Source organism: Giraffa tippelskirchi, chromosome 3 (genome assembly GCF_054371585.1).
Source record: "Giraffa tippelskirchi isolate mGirTip1 chromosome 3, T2T-mGirTip1v1.2.pri, whole genome shotgun sequence".
Classification (NCBI taxonomy): Eukaryota; Metazoa; Chordata; class Mammalia; order Artiodactyla; family Giraffidae; genus Giraffa; species Giraffa tippelskirchi.
In genome coordinates, this window is record NC_137277.1 from 102841520 (window position 1) to 102868264 (window position 26745).

Consider the following 26745-nt stretch of genomic DNA (forward strand, 5'->3'; position numbering starts at 1 on the left):
ACTGCTACACTTATTTTAGTAGGCCAGATATCCAAGACACCAATAAATTGATTGCTTACTGAAACAAAACAAAGCAAAAAACTCACATGGGTAAAATATCTTCAAATTATCTGATTTTAAATTCTCTCAGGTATGTGCAAAACATTCTGTCTGAATTGAGTGACAGGTATGGGATAAAATAGGTTGCCCAGGTGAGGAAAAAGTCTGTCCTGTTATAACAAATGCCACAAACAAGAAAATGGCATAAAATGAGAGACACAATTAGACATACATATTTTATGCATAAATATCTATCATCTATTTCATTGTGTTGTTTTGTCTACTCAAGGATTAATTATTGGTTTTTAAAATGACAAAAGTTCGAGAAGAAGAGTGAAAAATATTGTCAATTCACTCAGCTCGAAACAGGGACCATTCATTATGCAATTTCACACAGATTCCAATATATTCAGTATAACTTGGCTACTGACTATTACAATGACTCAGCATTTGTTCAGAGCTCATATTTAAATTAGATCATATACAAAAGCGATTTCCAGACTTTAGTCCAGGAAAGGACCAACTCTCAAAATAAGCAATGTTTATTTTTTCCCCAGTACTAGCAACTTTTAAAAAAATCATTAGAAATTGTCAGTGTATTAGTATGCTTCAAAATTTACATGTCAAATATATAATGGTTACATTTGTGCAGGGCCATAAGTAGCACATACTTGTGTGACTCTCTCATATAAAATACAATTGAAAACCTTCCAGGTCCTTAAACAGCAGAAAACATTAAATCAGATTTTAAAATGACAAATAATTTAAGGCTAAAATATTTGGTATTAATAATTAATGCCAGAAGCTTTCCTAGCCTAATAAAGTAAACATGCACAAGAACTACAACTTTGAACAAAACATCACAATTTTATCAGATATATGTATGTATGTGTGTATATATATATATATATGTACATATATATGTGTGTGTATATATAAAACTATGTGTACACACACATATATATATATAGTTTTATCACCCTGAAAGCTATCAACTCATGTTTGGCTTAATACATATGTTAGAAATATTGTGGATTAGTACCATCCCTTTAAATATATATATACATTTTCCATAATATACAATATAAATATACCATATATAAATCATGCCATAAAACTAAATGCAAAATTTGCACATTATTGCATGCTTGATGTGATAATACATGCCCATTATTAAGAACTTCCTTCTGATGTCCTCCCTTTACAACATTTTCTTTCTGCACAGTAGCAATACTTGAAAAGGTAGGGTTCTCAAATATGCATATATGACTGGGAGAAAAAAATGTACCTTTCAAATTCCTTAGAGAGGATTACCTCATCAGCCAAATATTGGACTATTAACTAAATCAAACAATAAATAATGCCTGAAGGGGTGTTTTGTTATGTGAACCTATCCGAGTTCATTTTTCTTAATTTTGCTGGAAGATTTCCTTCCATCCTGGTTGCTCCTCCTGCCATCTTTTGAAGCTTTGGTGGCAAATCAGCCACTGATTGGCTCATGGGATCAGACAACATTTTGGTGGTTTTAGATACCAGTTTTTCTTCTGAGTTCCCAGGTACTGAACTTATTCGTTGAAGTTTCATGGGCAAATCACCCAAGCTGTAGGCTTTTTCAGAAGTTGTAGAACTCATTCTCAAGAGTTTTTTGGGAAAGTCTTCTCTTCCAGTAATTTTCTGCAGCTTAGATGGAAGTTTGGTACTAATGTCATCAAGTCCATCTAAGCATTCCACAGAGTTATGTCTTTCTTTGCTATTAGTTATGGCTGGTGCTATTAAAGGAGATGACATAAGGAGCATTTCCTCCTGTTCTTTCACACTGTAAGGTGGGGTGGGGACTTCAAATGTTGCATGGAATTGGGAGTAATCAACTTTAAAGAATCCTTCTTCTAAGGAAATTACAGGGAAAAAACGATGACCCCAGAGAACTTCATCTTCGGTGTACGATGTTCGAGCTTGACAAGTCATCCCTGAAAGCAAAAAGAAAGTCCTTCATAAATTAGTCATACTAGAAGCACATGTTCAGGCATTTTTCACTAAGGAATTCATTTTGCTTTCTTATTTAAGCTTTGGACTGTTTACCTGAGTAGATTGAATATAGAATATGTTCAAAGTTGTGGTGTTAATAACTTTGATACCTATACTTTCTTCCCATAAAAAATGAAGGGTACATTTACTGTTCATATTTGAAGAATAGTACATCAAAGCATTACTAATTGTTTATTATCATAAACCAAAAGTAAAAATGGCACAGAACAGTGTCATAACATATGTCTCTTCTATAAGGAGATAAGTGAAAAAAAATTCACATAGTCATTTTCCATCATTGAAGAAGCAATATGATATATGAAACGAACAAACCTGACTTTGAATCCAAACTTTACGTCTGCGGAAACTTAAGGATATTTAGCTGAGTACAGCTTCCTCTTCTGAAGAGTAAAGCATAAAAAGCAACACCTATCTCCCAGGAATGCTGTGAGTACAAAATAAAATTACTCATGTTGTTGTTGTTTAGTTGCTAAGTTGTGTCCAACTCTTTGTGATCCCATGAACTGCAGCACGCCAGGCTTCCTTGTCCTTGTCTGTCTCCTGGAGTTTGCTCAAACTCATGTCCATTGAGTTGGTAATGCCATCTAACCATTTCATCCTCTGTCGCTGCCTTCTCCTCCTGCCTTCAATCTTTCCCAGCATCAGTGTCTTTTCCAGTAATTTGGCTGTTCCCTATCAGGTGGCCAAAGTATTGGACTTTCAGCTTCAGCATCAGTCAGTCCTTCCAATGAATATTCAGAGTTGATTTCCTCTAGGATTGACTGATTTGATCTCCTTGCAGTCCAAGGGACTCTTAAGAGTCTTCTCTAGCACAATTTGAAAGCATCAATTCCTCAGTGCTCAGCTTTCTTTATGGTCCAAATCTCACATCTGTACATGACTACTGGAAAACCATAGCTTTGATTATATGGAACTTTGTTGGCAAAGTGAGGTCTCTGCTTTTTAATATGCTGTCTAGGTTTATCATAGCTTTCCTTCCATGGGGCAAGCATCTTTTAATTTCATGGCTGCAATCACCATCCACTGTGATTTTGGAACCCAAGAAAATAAAATCTGTCACTGTTGCTACTTTTCCCCACCCATTTGCCATGAAGTGATGCGACCGGATGCCATGATCTCAATTTTTTGAATGCTGAATTTAAGTCAGCTTTTCACTCACACTTTTTCACCAGGTAAGCCCCCAAAGTACTCATACAGAAATATAAAACATATCTTATAATGTCTAAAAATGGTTGCCTTTTATAAATGAGAGCATGATAACCATCTCAAGTATTTGCTAAATGAATAAAAGGTGAAAACATTTCTGTTGAATAATGTGAAGTTACTGTAGTGATTTCCTTCTTCTGGAACTTTAAGGCCAGAATGAACTTTTGCTCAAGTTTTAGAAATCTATAAAATCAGTTCTCTGGGCCACTGTGATGTTACAAGTTCTATTCCTGCTATAAAAGCTTTGGAAATTGGATGCTACATATAAGATGTGAAACGTTACTATTTGTATATTAATATTATGTTGCTTGGATATCATTTACCTTATGCTACTCTGATTTACTCAGCTTTGTTCTCATAAATCATATGTAAAGACTGAGTTACTGTTAAATCAGTCAACTTCAATATTCCTTTGTGAAGATTGAAAATATATGAATAAATTAAAGCCATATATTGTATTTCAGTTTTATACTCATCAAAAGGTACAATTTTCTGTATCATTTGAAAAAGTCATTACTGTCCTCTACCTTTACTATCAGACTTCTATGAAAAGCTATTAAAGTGTAAAATAAAAGATGAATTTTAAAAACGCATCTCTTCAATGGTTAAGTATAATTTGAACAAGTAATGATGGTCTTTCTTATTTAATTTCTATTTTCTCTTTGCCACTTTATAAATAATTTCTATGGTGTTTAAGCCTGGAATAGTTTGGATAAAGAGATATTCCTTTTTTCCCCTGACTAGTAATCACATATATAATACTAAGAATGAAGATAAAAGGCATAATTCAAAAACCATATTGAAGAGAAATTAAATCCTTCACTGAAATCCTTCCAAAATCTTACCTTATAATTATTATCAGTTATATATGACCAGGGAATCAGTTGTTATGACATATATATTGGTTTTCTCCAGACAGCTTTTAAAGAAACTTATGTAGAAAATAAATGCCCATCTCAGGCGCTATGTGAGGTGCTCTCTCTCCATATTATCTCTAATCATCAATATTATCTTGCTAAGAAAATCTTATGTCCATTTTAAAGATAAGGAATATAGTTCTCAGAGAGACTAAATCTCTTGCCCTCCTAGTACACAGATCTAGGAAGCTGAAAAGAAAAGATGTCAGTATTATTCTAACTTCTGTTCTTTGTTGCTATTTCTACTTTGCCATGATGTCTCTGTTATTTTAGTTAGGAACCTGATTCTGAACAGCTTATCAATCTCACCGTTATGGTAGATATCTAATAGTGATCCAATATTAGTCTTCCTAATCACTATCATATCAAGAATAGACCCCAGATATACTTATTTATGTAAGCTGCGCTGGGTCTTTGTTAACATGCAGGTATTCCTCTAGTTGCCATGAGTGAGGGCCACTCTCTAGCTGTGGTGCTTGAGTTTCTCATTGCCGTGGCTTCTCTTGTTGTGCAGCACAGAATTCTAAGGGCGTGTTGTCTTTAGTGGTTGTGGTGTGTGGGCTCAGCTGTTGTGGTTCTGGGGTCTAGAGCACAGGCTCAATAGTCGAGTTGCACAGGCTTAGTTGCTCCATGGCATGTGGGATCCTCCCAGACCAGGGATTGAACCCATGTCTCCTGCACTGGTGACCACTGAGTCACCAGGGAAGCACCCACCTCCAGAAATATGAAGAGTGAAAATAACAAAATTAGTTTAAAAATGATTTGTACATTTTATAGACATGCACACAGTAAGTAGCAGTCTGTATTTTCAAACATTTCTCGACTCTGACTAAATATTTCATGACAAAAAATTATAGATCATCACTTATTTAGAAATGATAAAAAAAATGTATTTCCTGATATATTCACTTGGTTTAATTTCAAGATGTTTAAATATTGAGAAAACTACTTACAAAAACAAATACTGATGTTCTTATCCATTAGTATCAATACAGGATTATTAAAGTGAGTAAATACTTTTTATTTGTTTAGTTTAAAAGTACCCTTTAATTTCTCTCCAAGAGCAATCATTCTCATGAATTCTTTAAGAATAGTTTCTAGTCTGGGGTATTAATTTAAATTGAAGAAAAAGGATTATAAATATATACTTACTGTTAAGTGACAGTACTTCCCTTATAACCTCATTTTAATTTTAAAAACACACCACTGAAAATTGATAGTGCGTGGGGTTATCGGACAGGAAGGCATATATAACTCGGAATTTACTTTTGTAACGTAGACCTGTGAGCTTGTCCTTCAATCACTATAATTGTAAGTATATATTAACAGCTGAAGTAAATTCATATCGTGAATTTTGTTTGGTTATTTCTAACAACAATAGAGTACATACTGAAACAAAATTTGATTCCTATCACCATCTAAGCCCATATTTAGTGACCTTTTTTTAACATTAGGAAAGGTCTATGAAATTAAAAAAATCAACATTCTGTCTCCATTACTTATTATAATATACAGCATTGCTGATCCTCAATGCCTAACCTGAGTTGTTTATTATGAAGTTATCAGAAATCAGAGAGAGAAACTTAAATGTAAGAAAAAAATGGGGAAATAAAATCTTGTAGTTTTCACTTTGAGGAAACAGGACTGATAACTGAGGTGATGGGGCATCTACAATGGAAACAGGTATTTCAAATTCAGATATTTGTTTGCATAAAAATACCTGTAAGCTTTGTTACTAAAATGCCAGTGGTTAATTCTGACTGAAAAAGAAGGTGGTAATTTTATTCAACTATATGAAATTGACTTTACTTCCTTCCATAGCGAACTAATACTTGTGAGGCAACATCTTTATACAATTGAAAAATATATAAATTTGGCTTCCTATTACAATACTAAACAGCTTGTAGAAATCACTTAAAGCTCTCTGAGCTTCAGTTTAATCTTGTATGTAGTAAGGATAACAGTATCCTGTGATAAAGATTTTGAGAGTTTGCGATAAGTGAAGTGTCCAAAACAGTGCTTGGTATTAGACAATGCTCAATCATAACTACTTTTTTTTTTATCATTCTGTAGGTGATCATTTGTATTTCCTGTTTTTCCTAGATATTAGTGATAAAGCATTATTACAACTGGACAATTTTGACATATTAGTAATTTGTCCCACATTAGTAATATAGGAAACTCACTTAAAAATTGCTAGGTATCACAAAGCAATTTTCTTTTGAATGGTCAATTAAATATCTGAAATATTTAAAAATGCAGAAAAATATATGTTACTCATCTTCCCAATTTTTAGAGTTTCTCAACATTTTCCACCTAATTGTACAGAATAGCAGGGGAGACTAAGAGTGGAAACAGGGTGTACTAAAAAGGCCACGACAAGGTAAGTGACTACAATCCACTATAAACTTTGGTAATGAAGGACATTTGCCAGCACTTTAACCTTTGTTTGTTCTTCTTCTGTTCCTTTTACCCTGTCATTAAAAGTAGGTACAAACATATCAGAAATTTCCAATTCAACAACATCATTTTTTAAAAATCTGGTTTCACCTCAGAATATTAATGTACAATCAGCATAAGGATAATGACATTATAAAGTGAATAACAGGAAAATGTCTATGATGGTCAGTCTGCAGTTTAGACAATGTGATAAGATATAATTGATAAACTACTTCTACTTCTTTTTACAATTATCCCAAATAAGTAACACCCAAAACGGTGTTGAAAAAAAATAGAATACAGAATCCAAGAGATGATTTAATGTAAACATAACTATGTTTTCTAAGAACATGTATATATCATAGTATTCTTCCTACTTGAATGCTTTAACTTATGATATTCCTGCTCCCAGCCAAATTATTTAAAAATAATCCATGCTTGGAATCTTAATTATAAATGCCATTTGAATCAAAATAAATGCAGGTGAAAAGATACTATCTGATTGCGCCTCTTAACGTGCAATGCAACTGTTTGCATGTTTTAACCAGATTCCAGACTTGAACAAATGTGATGAAAATCAACAAGAGCTCATCTCTGTGGAAACTGGCAAAGCAACAGATGCTGCTTTAACTGGAAATAGCTGGGACTTTTGAATCCTGAGATGAAAAACGTTTTGTGAAAAAATGACTTATCTGTTCATTGATTCATGGACAAAGAAACTATATATTATTGTTTAATTTATTCCAAAGTCAGTGTTTTAACTTAAAATGATAGAGGCAATGTAGTCTAATCTTTTTATTTTTGATTTTTCTTTTTCCTGATTCTGCCTTTATATCATTAAGTTCATTTCCTTACCTAAATTGAATGTTCATTCAGATCAGAAGTGTGAAAGCTTTTAAAGTAAAAATGGTAAAGTGAGCTGTTACTTGATAAATCTTTAATTAAACTATCAGAATAACTCTAAGTTAGCTATTCTCTGTTGCTTCTTCTGGTCAGAGGTGGTGCATATGTCACCTACATGCAGTGAGTATGTGACAGTTAAATACAGTATTACCACAGTCTATGGTGAGTGTCTGGGTGCTGTGACACAAAAATATCAAATAATCAATAACTTCTGAACAGTGGAAGCTTTACCTAAACCTTATTCAATATAGAAGTTGATGAGAGAGAAAGAGGGGTGGAGGGTTAGAAATTCTTCAATAATGGTGGTTGTGACTGTGTTTTATCATGTGTGTAATAAAAAGAAAGACAAAAGCAGAACTCCTTTAAATAAGCCATGACATAATAATAATAATAAATAACATTGCTATAAGGCTTACTGTGTGTCAAATATCATTCTAAGCATTTTTCAGAATCTTTGCAACTTCTTAAAGAAAGCATGTGAATCCCAGCTCTACCACTAATTAACGTATGATGTTAAAAAAATCTACCAAATCTCTTAATCTTCAGTTTCATCATCTGTAAAATTAAAGACATTTGCTCCTTGGAAGAAAAGCTCTGACCAACCTAGACAGTGTAATAAAACCAGAGACATTACTTTGCTGACAAAGGTCCAATGAGTCAAAGCTACGGTTTTTCCAGTAGTCATGTATGCATGTGAGAGTTGGACCAAGGAAGGCTGAGTGCCAAAGAAGTGGTGCTTTTGAACTGTGGTGTTGGAGAAGACTCTTGAGAGTCCCCTGGATTGCAAGGAGATCAAACCAGTCAATCCTAAAGGAGATCAACCCTAAATATTCATTGGAAGGACTGATGCTGAAGCTCCAACACTTTGGCCACCTGATGTGAAGAGCCGACTCATTAGAAAAGACCATGATGCTGGGAAAGACTGAAGGCAGGAGGAGAAGGGGATGATAGAGGACGAGATGGCTGGATGGCGTCACCGACTCAATGGACATGAGTTTGAGCAAGCTCTGGGAGATGATGAAGGACAGGGAAGCCTGGTGTTCTGTAGTCCATGGGGTTGCAACAACCGAGAGACTGAACAACTGATTTCACCTGAATATTCTGAGAATTAAATGAAATTAATTAATAGATATATGTACTTAAGTTATATTTATGTAACTTATATGTACAATTAAATTATATATATATATAGCTTATACAATAAAAATTGGTCACTTTAATCCAGAAGTCCCTACTTATAGGCTATACAACTCTATAAATTTCATTATACACACACAGCTGAAATATTTAGCCAAGTTACATCTTTTTGTTTCTTAATTCTATCCTCTTTGTCTATTTTTTCTTTAAATTGGCAGTGGTTTTTATAACTGAGTTGACTAATAGCTTAGCATACATGTCACGTGCTATGAAAGTGAAGTGAAAGTTGCTCAGTCATGTCCGACACTTTGTGATCCCGTGGATTATACAGTCCATGGAATTCTCCAGGCCAGAATACCAGAGTGGGGAGCCTTTCCTTTCTCCAGGAGATCTTCCCAACCCAGGGATCGAACCCATGTCTCGCACATTAAAGGCGGATTCTTTACCAGCTGAGCCACCAGGGAAGCCCAAGAATACTGGAGTGGGCAGCCTATCCCTTCTCCAGCTGATCTTCCTGACGCACGAATCGAATCGGGGTCTCCTGCACTGCAGGCGGATTCTTTACCAACTGAGCTATCAGGGAAGCCCATGTGCTATACCACAAAGTAATTTCCTAGTCTGCCCTATGCACTGCTCTGAGGATTATTGAATAAGGTCTGTTTCTGTGCCTTCCCTAAAGTACTTCCAAAATTTCACCCATCACCCAAGATGTAACAAATGTAAAGCTCACTTGGCATTCTCTGCATGCTCCCTATTGTGTTGCACTGAGCTGAACTCAAATTTTAAGGATAAAGGTTCTGAGGAAGCATATGATGTTTCGGGCTTTCTTTATCTTGTTTACAAAACATAAAGACCCTGTGTACACTGCTGTTCAATAATACTAAGGTCATGGCATCAGGCTTTTCTGGGATATAGGTTGCAAAGTTCCTACGAATACATCATTGGCTTCCAGAAACTGCAGTTTTCAAAAAGATGGATGTCTTTAAAGCTCAGCATATTTTGATCAGACAGACTTTGGTAAGATGTTTCTGGCATACATTCAACCGAATATTATCCTCTATTATTTACAAGCATTTGGTCTTACAATGTGCTCACAGACATCAATTTGCTATTATTGCCTAAGTTAGGTCAAAGTCCAATAATTAAATAAATAAATAAAAACAAGAAGAAAAAACCAATTATATTTGTTAGAGAATAAAGTGTAAATAGGACATTTAGCAATAAATGTTTCAAATGAATTACTTTACATTTCTGAGTTCCAAGAAGAACAAAAGAAAAGAAAATAGATTTTTATACAATTCCAACAGAACAAAATGTTAGCTTCCCAGAAAGGAATGTAAGTGCAGGTCCTAAGGGTCAATGGCAGATGGAATATATGATGCGGAATTCATTATCACACGGATGAAAATATAGTTAAGAGAATCAGGGTAATATTAATTAAAAGGACATGGGCCTTGAATATAAGCGAGACTGTTGCTTTTTTAACCACACATTATTAGTAAGGCCTTGGGCATACTATTTTAATGATCTGACTTTTGATTACTAAAAAAACATCAATGGTAATAAGGGATAATAATATATCAAGGATAATAATGTGTCATTTATAAGGCTATTATGATTATAAGATATTGTCTAGCTGATGGGTTTACCATACATCTGATAAATAATAAAGGTTCAATAACTGGTAGCTATTATCAATTATTATTATTATTAGTGTTCCAACTAGATAAAAGATCATTTTATTTCAATTCTTTAGTGAACACTTCCTTAGAATCAACTCAAGGTAAATGAAAAACTTTTCATCTTGTTTCTATTAATTTGATATATTCCATGTTGTTTATATTTATCTAGAGTATGAGGGAAGATCTATTACTGCATACATAATAAAGTGAGTCAAGCCTAGCACTGTCAACCTGGACTGCCCTGCACAAATGTGACTAACTTTACAGCAGCAACTATTTCCCTCAAAATACAATTAAATTCTCTACTTTGTTGACAAGGCACTATCTTCAGCTCTCCACACTCACTTCATATAGAAGCACTGCAGAATTTACCGGATATATTTTCAAATGATTATCATTCCCTTGAAAGTGAAAGTGAAGTCACTCAGTCGTGTCCGTCTTTGCGACCCCATGGACTACAGCCTATCAGGCTTCTCCTTCTATGGGATTTTCCAAGCAAGAGTACTGGAGTGGGTTGCCATTTCCTTCTCCAGGGGATCTTCCCGACCCAGGGATTGAACCCGGGTCTCCCGCATTTCAGGCAGACACTTTTACCCTCTGAGCCACCAGGGAAGTCACTAACTGGAAATGTTCAATTATTGCATATCTTTTTCTTTTTTTCCTTCATGGTATCTATTAAACATTCTTTCTTGCATTGACAACTATAGAATCAAAGCTACCTAGATTCATTCATGCTATTGTATTCTCCTGTCAAGATATGATTTTTAGCTGCTGAAATATCTTAATGGTATAGGTATAATGTAACCTAATTACTGTTAGGAATATACCAATCTATAGGAAAATATCCTATATTATTAGACTGATATCATAAAAGATACTTTTCACAGGGAAAAATGTAATAGATTTTTAGCTTAAAAGAAAACAGAATATCTTTCAGATAATGCTGGAAGAAATAGAGGGAAACAATAGCATGGGAAAGACTAGAGATCTCTTCAAGAAAATTAGAGATACAAAGGGAACATTTTATGCAATGATGGGCACAATAAAGGACAGAAATGGTATGGACCTAACAGAAGCATAATATATTAATTAAATGTGGCAAGAATATACAGAAGAATTATACAGAAAAAAAGATCTTAATGACCCAGATAACAACAATGGTGTGGCCTTTCACCTAGAGCCAGACATCCTGGAATGTGAAGTCAAGTGGGCCTTAGAAAGCATCCCTACGAACAAAGCTAGTGGAGGTGATGGAATTCCAGTGGAACTATTTCAAATCCTAAAAGATGATGCTGTGAAAGTGCTGCACTCAATATGCCAGCAAATTTGGAAAACTCAGCAGTGGCCACAGGACTGGAAAGATCAGTTTTCATTCCCATCCCAAAGTAAGGCAATGCTAAAGAATGTTCAAACTACTGCACAATTGCACTCATCTCACAAGCTAGCAAAGTAATGCTCAAAATTCTCCAAGCTAGGCTTCAACAGCAGGTGAACTGTGAACTTCCAGATGTTCAAGCTGGTTTTAGAAAAGGCAGAGGAATCAAGAGACTAAATTGCCAAAATTCGTTGGATCATAGAAAAAGAAAGAGAATTCTAGAAAAACATCTACTTCTGCTTTATTGACTATGCTAAAGCCTTTGACTGTGTGGTCATAACAAACTGGAAAATTCTGAAAGAGATGGGAATACCAGACCACCTTAACTGCCTCTTGAGAAATCTGCATGCAGGTCAAGAAGCAACAGTTAGAAAGGGACGTGGAATAAGGAACTGGTTCAAAATTAGGAAAGGAGTATGTCAAGGCTGTATATTGTCACCCTGCTTATTTAACTTATATGCAGAGTACAGCATGAGAAATACCAGGCTGGATGAAGCACAAGATGGAATGAAGACTACCGGGACAAATATCAATAACCCCAGATATGCAGATAACACCACCCTGATGGCAGAAAGCAAAGAGGAACTAAAGAGCCTCTTGATGAAAGCGAAAGAGGAGAGTGAAAAAGCTAGCTTAAAACTCAACATTCAAAAAGCAAAGATCATGGCATCTAGTCCTATCAGTTCAGTTCAGTTCAGTCGCTTAGTCACGTCCAACTCTTTGCAACCCCACGGACTGTAGCACGCCAGGCCTCCCTGTCCACGGACAACTCCCAGGGTTTACTCAAACTCATGTCCATTGAGTCAGTGATGCCATCCAACAATCTCATCCTCTGTCTTCCCCTTCTCCTCCTGCCTTCAATCTTTCCCAGCATCAAGGTCTTTTCAAATGAGCAAGTTCTTTGCATCAGGTGGCCAAAGTATTGGAGTTTCAGCTCCAGCATGAGTCCTTCCAATGAATATTCAAGAACTGATTTCCTTTAGGATGGACTGGTTGGATCTCCTTGCAGTCCCATCACTTCATGGCAAATAGATGGGGAAACAATGGAAACAGTAAGACACTTTATTTTGGGGGGCTCCAAAATAACTGCAGATGGTGACCGCACCCATGAAATTAAGACTCTTGATCCTTGGAAGAAGGGCTATGACCAACCTAGACAGAATATGGTAAAGCAGAGACATTACTTTGCCAACAGAGGTCCGTCTAGTCAAAGCTATGGTTTTTCCAGTAGTCATGTATGGATGTGAGAGTTGGACTATAAAGAAAGCTGAGCACTGAAGAATTGATGCTATTAAACTGTGGTGTTGGAGAAGACTCTTGAGAGTCCCTTGGACAGCAAGGAGATCAAGCCAGCAAATCCTAAAGAAAATCAGTCCTGAATATTCATTGGAAGGACTGATGGTGAAGCTGAAGCTCCAATACTTTGGCCACATGATGCAAAATACTGACTCATTTGTAAAGACCCTGATGCTGGGAAAGACTGAAGGCGGGAGGAGAAGGGGACAACAGAGGATGACAAATGAGGATGTTGCATGCCATCACCAACTCAATGCCCATGAGTTTCAGTAAGCTCTGGGAGTTGGTGATAGAGAGGGAAGCCTGGCGTTCTGCAGTCCATGGGTCACAAAGAGTCGTACATGACTCAGTGGCTGAACTAAACTGAACTGAATGCTGGAATTTAATCAACAGCTTGTCCACTGTCACATGACAAAGTATGCTGCAGTCCAGATATAAACTCAAACCTCCAAATCCAGGGTCAGTCTTTTTAACCTCTATGATACTCTGCTCTGGTTTTCTTAAATGGATGACTTTCCTATTAGTTAAGGACTGTTTTCCATACATACTGCTTGGTTTATGCTATTTTGACTGCTTGAATTGTCCTCTACCATCTCTCTACTTGTTGACATAATTCCTCATATTTAAAGTTCAGATCAAACGTCATTAATTCTATGGAGTCTTTCCTAATAGGATTTTTCTACTTTAATTTACTATGTTTTAAATGTGTCTTATTTTCATGCTCATATGCACAGATACACACATCCACATTCTTTGACAAGTAGGTGTATTAAATATCTCAATGACACACACACAGACAGACAGACACACACACACATATATATATACACATACACATATTGATCAATGATAATGTTTAACATTTATTAATTTGTTAAACATCTCCTTTCTGCCAGGCATTCTTCTAGGTTCTGAATTACAAGGTTTTATGGCAATGGGATGAAAGATCAACATTTTCAACCTCCATATTTAAACCAAGCTTTGGGGTACTTCCCTGGCAATCCAATGGTTATGACTCCGCTCATCTACTGCAGACGGCACAGGTTTGATTCCTGGATGGGGAAGAGGGATCCCATATGCCACAGAGTACAGCCAGAAAATTTTCAAAAATAAATAAAAATAAAAGCAATTGTGTCTTAGGATGCAGTGGAATATTACATTTATATTTTTATTTAAAAATAAAATAAAAAATAAACCTAGTCTGAAAAATGACTAGTAGTCTACCACACAGTTCACACCCACCACGTGAAAAAAACACATTCTGGGGTGAGAACAGACTTGTGCACACATTCAGCTATGTAAGGGCACAACCAATTGTACCTGAATTTAGGATACAGTTCTTTTTTATGCAGTGATAAGTAATGGAAAAATCACATGTTTGATCCATATTTACTATGTACTTTATATTGTATATGCTTCCCTGGTGGCTCAGAGGGTAAAGCGTCTGCCTGCAATGTAGGAGACCTGGGTTCGATCCCTGGGTCAGGAAGATCTCCTGGAGAAGGAAATGGCAACCTATTCCAGTATTCTTGCCTGGAGAATCCTTGGATGGAGGAGCCTGGTAGGGCTACAGTCCATGGGGTCGCAAAGAGTCGGACACAACTGAGCGACTTCACTTCTTCCTTTTTGTTCATTCATTATGGTTACAGATAAATATTAGAGTAAGCTTCTTAAGAGAACTCTTTTTCAACATAGCATGCTGGTATCCAACACTGTGTCTGTATTGGATGCTTAATGTTTTCTTGAGAAGAGAGAGCAAAAGGAATAGAGGAAAGGGAAGAACGGGAAGGCTAAAACGGCAGTGCAAGAAAAGTCAACTTTTTGAATGAATCAGAGTTCCCATACACATGGGTAATTTATTCACCACCAGGAGAGACTGCAGTCAACAAAATGGAAGGGATATAACTACAATACAGATACATATAATATGACAATATTGATTATTTTCTATGCTTTTAAGGTGATGATCTATTAATTAGTTCAACACATGAATTCAAAAATTCACTTTGAAACAACTATATTAAGATCTTCTTATTTTGATTAGTAAAGTAGGAAGGGAAAAATCTTAAAATATGCTATATATAATCACTATGTAGAATATGAATGATTCTTGCACAAAGAAGCAAGACATACTCGTTAATAAATCATATTCAATGATAACCAGTCAGTTTTTTCCTTACATTTTTGTGAAATTATACACTGATAGATGTACAACTAGATACATCTACTGGAGGTTAGATTTATCTGCATTTAACCATTAAGTATTATGATAATTAAATTACTTGAATATTTTGATACATTTGAATATGTGACCTCTAATTATAGCTAAAATTTTGAGGAAACTATCCCTTATGCAACTATAATTGATCACCTTAGAAAATGGAGACAATTCATTTTTATAGGATATTTGAAAACTTATTTTCCCTTTAATTCATAAGATTGACTTTTTATATAGGTTGCTACATCTTTTTGCATCACAAACTATGGCTATTTTTTTCACATCTTATTTGGCAGAAATTCAAATACATTTTGTTTACTTGCAGGCTTAGAACAGAGTCTCAATAAATATTTGCAATTCAGTGGTTGTTCTGATTCTACGCTTTGCAGTAAAAGGTCAGAGAATTTTGCTTCTAATTTTGTTGTTGTTATTTACAAAGCCTAAATGAAAAATAAAGTCCCCCAAATTTTATGAGAACTATTACAGAGTAGCTTTTATTTTAGGAGTGAAAAATGCCACATCACAGCAATAATCACAGAAAATAATATTTTATAGGAAAATGATTTGTTTGAACACGTATACACAAGTCTTTTGAAATAATCTATTTATCTTCCATGACATAAACAGATATTTAAAACTCAAATTATTAAATGTTTCCTTAAACTACATTGTTTCTCATCTCCATGAATAATACTTTAAATTATTTGAATTAAAAAAAAATAAAATCACTTCAAGTAAAATGTCAGATACAAAAATGCTAAGGCAAATAAGATATGAGATGCGAATAGTAACTTCCTTAAATTGACATTTTCAGAAGGGAAATGACAGCCAAACTCTAGCTTTATGCTAAAATACAGCTCAACTCCTAAAGCACCCTAAATTTTTTTCCCAAGTTTTAAGTAAAAAAATGATCTCTCTACAGCATTTTGTTAATGAAGAGAACCAAGATATAGAGGAAAAATTCTCAACTGGTCTGGTGACCTTGTGGGGAAATTTTATCATGTATATCTTTGCAGAGAGTTTTGACATTTATAAACATAATTATTTATATCATATAAATGATTCTCAGTATATAATATATAAAACTGTCTAATATTCAAAGACTTCTTAATATTACAAAGGTCTAAACTACAACCTAATAACCAAGGTCTAACTAAAGAAGAGAAAGAGAAAGGAGAAAAGGCAAGTAAATTAATCCACTTAGAATATTAGGACTCAAGCTCTCTGGATAGATGCCCACTTAATGAAACATAAGATAGAATTAATAGCTGGTAAAGAGGCTCATTTTGTGACCATACATACCTACATGTATCAATTTTTATATGAATCATCATCAGAAACTACATTCTCAAACATTCTACCAATTTTAACAGACTTGCAGCTATTGATGTTTATACTTTGATATATGACTTTGTGAACAAAATTAAAACAAGGATTAGAAAATAACGTCTTGCAGTTATTTTATTTCAAGAAATATTTTACTCTTCCTGACGAACATTCCTGAAGTTAAACAAGGTTATATTTCATTTGACTGACCTGAAACATACATGAAATGTGTATTATTAAATCCTCTGAAATATACTCACACAAAAGTATCCAAAATTATCCTGACACTATTTCATTCACTAATTTATACCTTTATTTATCAAGAATTTCAAAAAAAGTTATATAAATTTGTCTGCATTTTGGGAATATGTCAAGAATAATAGAAATCTTTTAAACTAAATAAAAAGGAAGAATATTGGCAGTATAGATTTTTAAAAGAGGAAAGGGAAGTTGGTTGATGGGATGAGGTGTGGGGAGTAAGCTTTGTTGCAGACATGTTATTATGATGGAATATACATAGTTTATAGCAAAATAATCTAAAATTTATTGTACTTGCATATTCTAGTCTATGCTAAAATTTGAAATGAATTATTTTATTTTCAAAATTCGTGTAAAGTTGTTGCTATCTCATTTTTAGCTAATAAACCTGCACCTAAAAACAGGGCAAAAGGTCTAAACAAATAATTCATCAAAGAAGATATACAGATGGCAATCGATCACATGAAAAGATGCTCCACATTGTATGCCATTAAAGAATTGAAGAGTAAAATAACAAAGAGATACCACTCTACCCTTATTAGAATGGCCAAAATCGGGAGCACTGACAATAGCAAATGCTGATGGGGATATGAAGCAACTGGAACTCCCAGGTACTGCTATGGGAACGCAAAATGGTACAGCCACCTTGGAAGACAGTTTGACAATTTCCTCCAAAACAAAATGTATTCTTACTATATGATCCAGCAATAAGTTTCTTTGTTATTTATTCAAATGAATTTAAAATTTATGTCCACACAAAAATCTGCACACAAATGTTTACAGCAACTTTATTCATAATTGCCTCAACTTGGAAGCAACCAAAATGTTCTTCAATAAATAAATAGATAAACAAACTGGTGTGTATCTACACAAAAGAATACTATTCAGTGATAAAAATAAATGAGCTATCATGCCACAAAGAGACATGGAGTAATTTCAAATGGATATTACTAAGTGAAAATAAGTAAATCTGAAAAGCCTATATACTGTATGATTCCAATTATATGGCATTCTGGTCTGGAAAAGGCAATGATGGAGAGAGTAAAAGATTAATCAGTACAGGGTTTGGAGGTGCACAGCTGGCACACCAGGGTTTTTAGGGCATTAAAACTATTCTGTGTGATGTCATTACATATTTGCCAAAATTTAGAATGCACCACACAAAAGGTGAACCCTAATGTAAACTATGGATGTAGGCCGAGAAGGACTGGTCAGTGTTGGCACATTAGTTGTAAGTGATGAAAACAGATTGCTTCTATCTTGGACTTAACTCTTCTATACCTCAGGAGCCCTTATCAGTGCTTACATGCTACATTTCAACCATTTCAGTCTTCCTTAAAGGTGAACCTAGGTACCATGATGCACATGGTGGGAAAAACAAAACAAAAAAACTATTGACAGAGACATACTATCAAATCTGTTTTCTTTAACAGTTTCTAAATTTTGATGATTATAATTCACAAAGGGGTCTGAAACATTTAGTTTTTTTAAAAAAAAAAAACATTACTTTTAAGGGTGGAATGAAAAGTCACATAATTAAATACCCTATTTTGCTGTTCTTAATTTGTACACTCTAACTATCCTGCTCACCACAACAGGCTTAGCCTATTCACATAAATGTAAATGGGCACATCTCTCTTACTGTGCCTATACTTTATCTCCACAAAATGAATGGAAGTAAGAAATAGGTATATTTTCTATGTAGTCTAAGTTAATTTTCAAAACCTAAGTTTAAAGTCAAAGTTTCCACAAACAAAGATATAATTATGCAGCCATTCTTTAAAAATATATACAAAATTTTCCCTCTGTAATTTTAAACTATCATTACTGCTTATACCATCTACAGGAGCTCAATTCCCTCTGATACTGACAGTTCCTAGTTATTTATAGGCTGTTCTCATGCTCTTTTTAATCTACTTCTTCCCTTAAGCAATACATACTCTTTTTTTAATCTTTCTTCAGACATGAATTCTTTAAGTGCATATAATTATCTAATAAACAGTGGAAGACGTAGAGCTTACTGTAAAGTATTTAACAAATATGATCTAAGTCTAGGACTGTTATAAGAACATTCTAGAATCTTAATGAAGAAATGTTCCTATCATCAGAAGAGAAAGGAAATGTACATAGACTATTCATCAAGAGAAGCAGAAAGTAAACATTCAAAACCTCAATCTGCCAGAGGTGATTTAAGATGATACTTATGAAACTTATGCTTCAGGGACTTCCACTAGCACATGCCCTTTTCATTTTTACATACTTGATTTCATTATTTTTGTATTCCTTTTTCCTTAAAAAGACCTCCTCCTCAAATTATGAAAGCATCCATTCCTGCCTAGATTTGCACCTGCAAAGTGCTATAACATGCAAGCAAACTGACATGCTCAGTGACACAGACTGCATGCACAATTTAAAAGATTTTCCATTATCTTGGTGCAATTATTTTATAATTTATCTGTTCTTAGTATTTTTTAACTTTGGAAGGAGATTAAACATTCTGCATACCTTTTACCAGCATTCCCTATTTTACCTCAAGTACATAACTTATCTGTACAAACTGCCCAAACACGACATCATGTTTCCCCACCTCAGATCTAAGTCAGAAAACAGCCTTCCACAGCACCTGGCAATTAGCCTAAGGACTCTTCCTCACCATTTCCATTCTTTGATTTCATAGAAAATTCAATAAATATTGCCTGTTATTAGTACTACTACTATTATCAAGATTTCAATGTTTACTTTCAGGGACCAAGATCATGTTATACAAAACTATTTTTATAGTGAAAGGTTAAACTGTCTTATTTCCTTGGAATGCTGAAAAACCTCTATCTGACAAGGAGTATCTGCTGTTTTATATTGAAGGAAATTTGTACTTATCACCTGGAAAAAAAATGTGCTGCTCCACTCAGTGGGGGGTAGTTGATGTGTTTAATCAAAGGTTGTGACACTGTCTGATATGCTTTGCAGAAGTCACCTTGACTGTTTCGTGGAGAAAATATCTGATCATGGGAAGACTAAAGCAAGTAGACCAGTTGAGAAGCTGTGTTAAAAGACAATGAATGTGGAGATAGATTGAAAAGATATTTAAGAGGCAAATTTAACAAGACTCGAAAACTGATTATATTTAGAGGGTGAGAAAGACGGGAGACCAACAATTTTATATTGTTAGAAAGACGAAGATGGATGGACATGCCGTGAAATTTTACTAGTACTTCTCATAAGAAAGAGAAGATAATAATAGCAAATTAAATCATACCCTTTTATTTTCTGAACTTTCTGATTAAATCTTTGACAGTTTTGTACCATCCTGCCTGCCAACTGAGAGTCCTAGCAGCCAGTAGTATGAGAAAAATAACCATCCTCATCTAATCATGTGCCATTAAACCAAGAACAATTACTTTCAACTAAGCTGTCTGTCCATTCTGCTAAGCTCAAAGGAAATGTTATGACCAAAATGTCACCTCAAATCACAAGTTTCTATATCTAGCATTTATTTAATTAATTATAGCTTCTTTGTTTCACTCCTGATATGCAGACAAAGCACTGACTAGGTCTCAGCCAAGTAAATCAGATTAAATACATTGAGTTTGAAGTACATGATGCACATCAATGCAATTGTTTTTCCAAGACTCCTTGCTGGACAAATAGCTATCAATAATATTACAGTGATTTGGTGATATTAAAATATAGTTTTCATGGAAGCCATTAACTTTCCTAAAATCAATAGAAATCTGTTGGAAAACAGCCAAAATTCACTGCTTCTTTTCCAGGAATACAAGAGCAAAATAGGTCAAAAAAAAAAAGTACTTTATTAAGAACTCTGACAAAGAAATATATCTAAGGTAAGCTGAGCAATCTTAGCCTGAGTAGCACGATTAAAGAAACTCAGAATAACTTGAGTTAGGACTTATGAAACATAATCTAAAACATTAACTTGTTTCAAAGAGGGAAAATGAGATACAAGAACAACTTCCAATAAAGGTGCCAGTCTCATCTATTTTCACTTATAGCACAATTTAATGTATAAGATGATTTCAACACTAGGAAAGTGAACTGGGAATGTGAGTTCAATGATCAACTAATTTGAACACAATCTAAAGCCTTGCTTTAAAGTGAAGAAAGCTGTAGTCTTGTCTATGTAATTTCACTCTCAGTATAGGTTTAGTTATATTTTGAGCTATGTCTTATTTTAATTAACAGCACTGGTTGTTATTAGAATATGTAAAGGGAACAGCCATCTGTCCCTCTCTTTACTGCCATGTAAAAATAATGTCTGTGTTTGAAACCTTGGTATACCTATTCCAAAGTCCTTTCAGATACTTCAACCTTTGCTTACCTAGGCAAGGAAGCAAGTAACAGAACCTGGATGGTATGGCAGGTGATATGGTCCATCAGGCAGAGGGTTTTTAAAGTTCATTACATTAGATCTAAACATTACACAAAATCTATTATATCTAAGACAGCATAGCTGGTATAACACATTTTTGATACAGTGCATTGGTTAAGTAGGAGGCAGTGATGAAGACCACCCCGAAGAAAAAGAAATGTAAAAAGGCAAAGTGGTTGTCTGAGGAGTCCTTATAGATACCTGAGAAAAGAAGAGAAGTGAAAGGCAAAGGAGAACAGGAAAGATATATGCATTTGAATGTAGAGTTCCAAAGAATAGCAAGGAGAGATAAGAAAGCCTTCCTTAGTGATCAGTGCAAAGGAATAGAGAAAAACAATAGAATGGGAAAGACTAGAGATCTCATCAAGAAAATTAGAGATACCAAGGGAATATTTCCTGCAAAGATGGGCTCAATAAAGGACAGAAATGTTATGGACCTAACAGAAGCAGAAGATATTAGGAAGAGGTGGCAAGAGTACACAGAAGAATTGTACAAAAAAGATGTCCATGACCCAGATAACCACAATGGTATAATCACCTAGAACCAAACATCCTGAAATGTGAAGTCATGCGGGCCTTAGGAAACGTCAGTATTTTTTTTTTTAAATAAATTTATTTATTTTAGTTGGGGGCTAATTACTTTACAATATTGTAATAGCTTTTGCCATACATTGACATGAATCAGCCATGGGTTCAAAGCTAGTAGAGGTGATGGAATTCCAGTTGAGCTATTTCAAATCCTAAAAGATGATGCTGTGAAAGTGCTGCACTCAATACACCAGCAAATTTGGAAAACTCAGCAGTGGTCACAGGACTGGAAAAGGTCAGTTTTCATTCCAGTCCAAAAGAAAGGCAATGCCAAAGAATGTTCAAACTACCACACAATTGTACTCATCTCACAAGCTATCAAAGTAATGCTCAAAAATCTCCAAGCTGGGATTCATCAGTACGTGAACCATAACTTCCAGATGTTCAAGTTGGTTTTAGAAAAGGCAGAGGAACCAGAGATCAAACTGCCAACATTCACTGTATCATCGAAAAAGCAAGAGAGTTCCTGAAAAAAATCTACTTCTGCTTTATTGATCATGCCAAAGCCTTTGACTGTGTGCATAACAACAAACTGTGGAAAATTCTTCAAGAGATGGGAATACGAGACCACCTGAACTGCCTCCTGAGAAATCTGTATGCAAGTCAAGAAGCAACAATTAGAACTGGACATGGAACAACAGACTGGTTCCAAATTGGGAAAGGAGTATGTCAAGGCTGTATATTGTCAGCCTGCTTATTTAACTTATATGCAGAGTATATCATGAGAAACGCTGGGCTGGATGAAGCACAAGCTGGAATCAAGATTGCCGGGAGAAATATCAATAATCTCAGATATGCAGATGACACTACCCTTATGGCAGAAAGTGAAGAAGAACTAAAGAGCTTCTTGATTAAAGTGAAAGAGGAGAGGGAAAAAGTTGCTTAAAGCTCAACATTCAGAAAACTAATCATGGCATCTGGTCCCATCACTTCATGGCAAATAGACGGGGAAAAAGTGGAAAGAGTGACACACCATATTTTGGACTCCAAAATCACTGCAGATGGTGATTGCAGCCATGAAATTAAAAGATGCTTGCTCCTTGGATGAAAAGCTATGCCCAACCTATACAGCATATTAAAAAGCAGAGACATTATTTTGCCGACAAAGGTTCATCCATTCAAAGCTATGGTTTCTTCAGTAGTCATGTATGGATGTGAGAGTTGGACTATAAAGAAAGCTGAGTGCCAAAGAGTTGATGTTTGTCTACCATGGTGTTAGAGAAGTCTCTTGAGAGTCCTTTGGACTGCAAGGAGATCCAACCAGTCCATCCTAAAGGAAATCAAGTCTGAATATTCATTGGAAGGACTGATGCTGAAGCTGAAGCTCCAATACTTCGGCCACCTGATGCGAAGAACTGACTCACTGGAAAAGATCCTGATGCTAGTCAAGATTCAAGGTAGGAGGAGAAGGGGACGATAGAGGAGGAGATGGTTGGATGGCATCACCAACTCAATGGACATGAGTCTGAGTAAGCTCCGGGAGAAGGTGATGGACAAGGAAGCCTGGCGTGCCGCAGTCCATGGAGTCACAAAGGGTCAGACACAACTGAGCGAGTGAACTGAACAGATTGGTTAAGTAAATTGTACTTTCCACTGACTTTTGTTTAAAAAACTCTAAATATTTTTCCTCTGAATATATCTCTCTAGTAATATAGAGTGAAAGTTCTTGATTTTGAAAGGTATATAAGATTTTATGTATCCAAAGACATGGAAACAAAATGAGAGTAATGAAATTTCCCACCCCTGCCAGAAGCAGCACCAGGCAAGGGAGCAGCTCGTGTATGAAGCCAATATCCTAACCTTGTGCTTCATGTTAGAACAGAATAGCTCTGTTTTAACTGAACCAATAGTCCATCTGAACTGTGTTCTCCTTGCCATTCCACGTTGACATCTCTTGACCCTGATGGTACTAAAGCCACTGATTACTTCAAATTCCCCAACCAGTCTTCCCAAATCAACACCCCGAAATGCCAACACTCCTTCCCCATCGAGCAAAATGGAAAATTTTTTAAATTTTTATTTATTTAATAGGAGGATAATTACAGCATTGTGATGGGTTTTGCCATACATCAATATGAATTGGCTGCAGGTATACATGTGTCCCCTCAATCCTGAAACCCCTTGTCACCTCCCTCCCCACCCCATCCCTCCAGGTTGTCACAGAGCACTGGCTTTGGATGCATCATATATCAAACTAGCTCTGGTTATCTATTTTACACATGGTAATTACTCAGTTTTTCTTTCTTTTAGTATTTGAGAATCTACCCTTTGCTTTGTCTGTTCTTACACATGGGAGGTGGGCAGGGCTGAGGTCTCTGGGACCTCTATGAAGTTACCTAGAGATTTTGATGTCTATTAAAACATTTGGGTAGGTTTTCCAAGTTTTGGGTAGATTCAGGTGTATGAGGTTTTCAGAAGATGGCTCTTGTCAGTGAAACCTATATGTCTAGTGATTACATGAAAAGTATGCTTTAAACATTTGTAATGTATATGTTAATAGGGAAGTAGTAGTGATTTTGAAAATGGAGTCATTGTGTTCTGGTCATTTACTTAATCTTCTAGGACTTAATTTTAGCACAACTAGAATTCAAATGTCAAACTCATGTCATCAATTTAACATGAAGTTTAGCAGAGTATAGAAATGCACTCAAAAATTTGTTCTTGAATCTAATATATTGTTAGATTGTACTAACATATTGCATGTTAGTATGCATATATATGCTCTCTTACATATATAACAAAATTTTATATATAATATGAATGTTATGCATAACATACTAGCATACTATTAGTCTTCTGATAATCTGCTTATATTTTCTAAAATGTGAATTACAGGAAAAATAGTTTTCTCCAGAATCTATTAGAATCATTACTAGTGATATCAGAAAATAAAATTCCTTATCATAATTATATTGAATTATATGGCTTATAAAATATGTTTATACTTATAATGTCTATTAAATATATTAGATTGGACTATATTACACTCAAGATAGCATCTATCTTAAAAACCTGTTTGAGCATGAAATCTCTTAAATGCACTTGTTTCAATAAAATTGGCAATTTTCTGAACATTCATAGGAAGCACCTATACACTTCTGTCTTCAACTTGTTTACTATCTCCATTGATCCTTGTGTCCTCCAACAATCACTAGTTTGTGAGACTCCTAGAGGTTTAGAGCTGTGACAAGTTGTATTTCAAGTAGGGGTCATCACAGGAAAGAGGCAATGGTCTCTTCATACTTGACATGCAGAGAGTCATCAACATGAAAGAGGCAGTTAGTTTAGTAGAACACCTGTTAAACTGACTTAGGAAAATATCACCTTTCAAAAGTCTTAAAGGAAATTTCTGAGTTACTGAAATTTCTAAGTACTAAGCCACAGAAAAGCGATAGATTTTATCAACACATAAGTCAAAAGGAAGGAGAGATCATTTTGAGAACTTTTTTGATTGAAGTATAAAAAATATATCCCACTAACCAAAAAACTAAGAAGCCAAAAAGAAGCTTATGTCTAGAACACTTTGCTTGCAGGAGTTAGGTTTTCTCAGCAAATCAAGGAGGGTATAAATTAATTAAAAGATATGTTTATGATCAGAATGGGAAATGAAGATTTATTAAGTTGGAAAGGAGTGAAGGATTTGATTTGGTGAAAGGTTGTCATCTTAGAGAACAGAATGTACCAATAATAAAGGGAAATGGGGATCCTGGAGGCTCAGACACATAAAAGGAATGGAGATTTACACATTGTAACCTGTCCTTGAAAATGAAACTGTGCAAGATAACCAGAGGCCCCTAATCCATGTATGCTGTTTTTGAACAGTAACTACAAATATATGCAAATTTAGTAAGTTAATCTGTTACATCAAGTGTGTCTGCTTTACATTAAAATGTAATTGCAGAAAATATCCCCGAAAACAAACACATATTTCTACGTATAGAAATACGTGTACAGGTAGGTTTATCTGAGAAATAAAATGTCCAGTCAAAATGCACATAACAATTGGTACTCTCTGGATTCATTGTGAAGCATTTTGGAACAAGCTGTGTTGCTGGAACCCATACTATCTAACCTAAATACACTAATTATTGGCAAGCTCTCATCAAAGAGAAACAACTATTCAAAAGTATCCACATGTATTTATTTATAGTTAAATACATAATTAGCTTTAACATTATCTTTGAAAAGCAAATGTTAGTGACAATTCTTAAATTATATGTGTGGAAACAGTTTTTTCTCTGTGTGGGAAAGTTGGCCCCACATTAAGTTAGTAAAACTCCATGAACTTACATTATAAATGAATATCTTCATCAAATTTCCTTTTATATAAATAAAAAGAAAATAACATGGAGTTAAAAACTCTAAATATTTTATAAGTTTTGGAAAACTTTCAGATTTCCAATAACATTTTAGAAAAAAAATCTGTTGTTAGTCAAATGCTATGTCCTCTGAACCTTTCTTTATGGATATTTTCGCATATCTCATTGGGCAAAGACTATTCTTTAATTTTCTGTGCCCTTTCTAATGATTAGTTGTGCTCAGCTGCATATTTGACCCTCATTAAACAATTCATGGATCCTGAGTACCAAGTGACCAAGGACGTCATGGGGAAGTGAATCAGAGCCTCAATCAAACTCTCTCTCTCTCTTATTCTCCCCTCTAAGTTAAATAGAGGGTAAAATGCCTCCTCTACCAGGTCAAAACCTAGGAAAGAAGTATTACCTAGGATGTTTTCAACAAAACAAATGGTGAGTGAGTTCATGTTAGGTAATTCTACCACTGATCTTTAATTCTTAAAATTTCTATCCCAGTCCTGTATTCTTGGTTGAGTATGAATGTACAATTAAGTTCATTTGTAATAGCTGATGTCTAATGAAAAATATTGCATGGGTCCTTTGGTCCTGAGTCTTCATTCCCATCACTAACTC

General features: G+C 35.0%; 1 protein-coding gene across 1 annotated transcript in view; it reads right to left on the reverse strand.

Annotated features, from left to right (window-relative positions):
* Positions 1 to 1419: 1419 nt before the first annotated feature.
* The window catches only part of KCNJ3 (potassium inwardly rectifying channel subfamily J member 3), a 184716-nt gene continuing 159390 nt past the window's right edge, over positions 1420 to 26745 (reverse strand). Inside the window, exon 3 of the mRNA XM_081576115.1 lies at positions 1420 to 2006. Within this exon, the coding sequence (XP_081432241.1) occupies positions 1420 to 2006 (587 nt within the window). The remainder of the gene's footprint in view (positions 2007 to 26745) is intronic.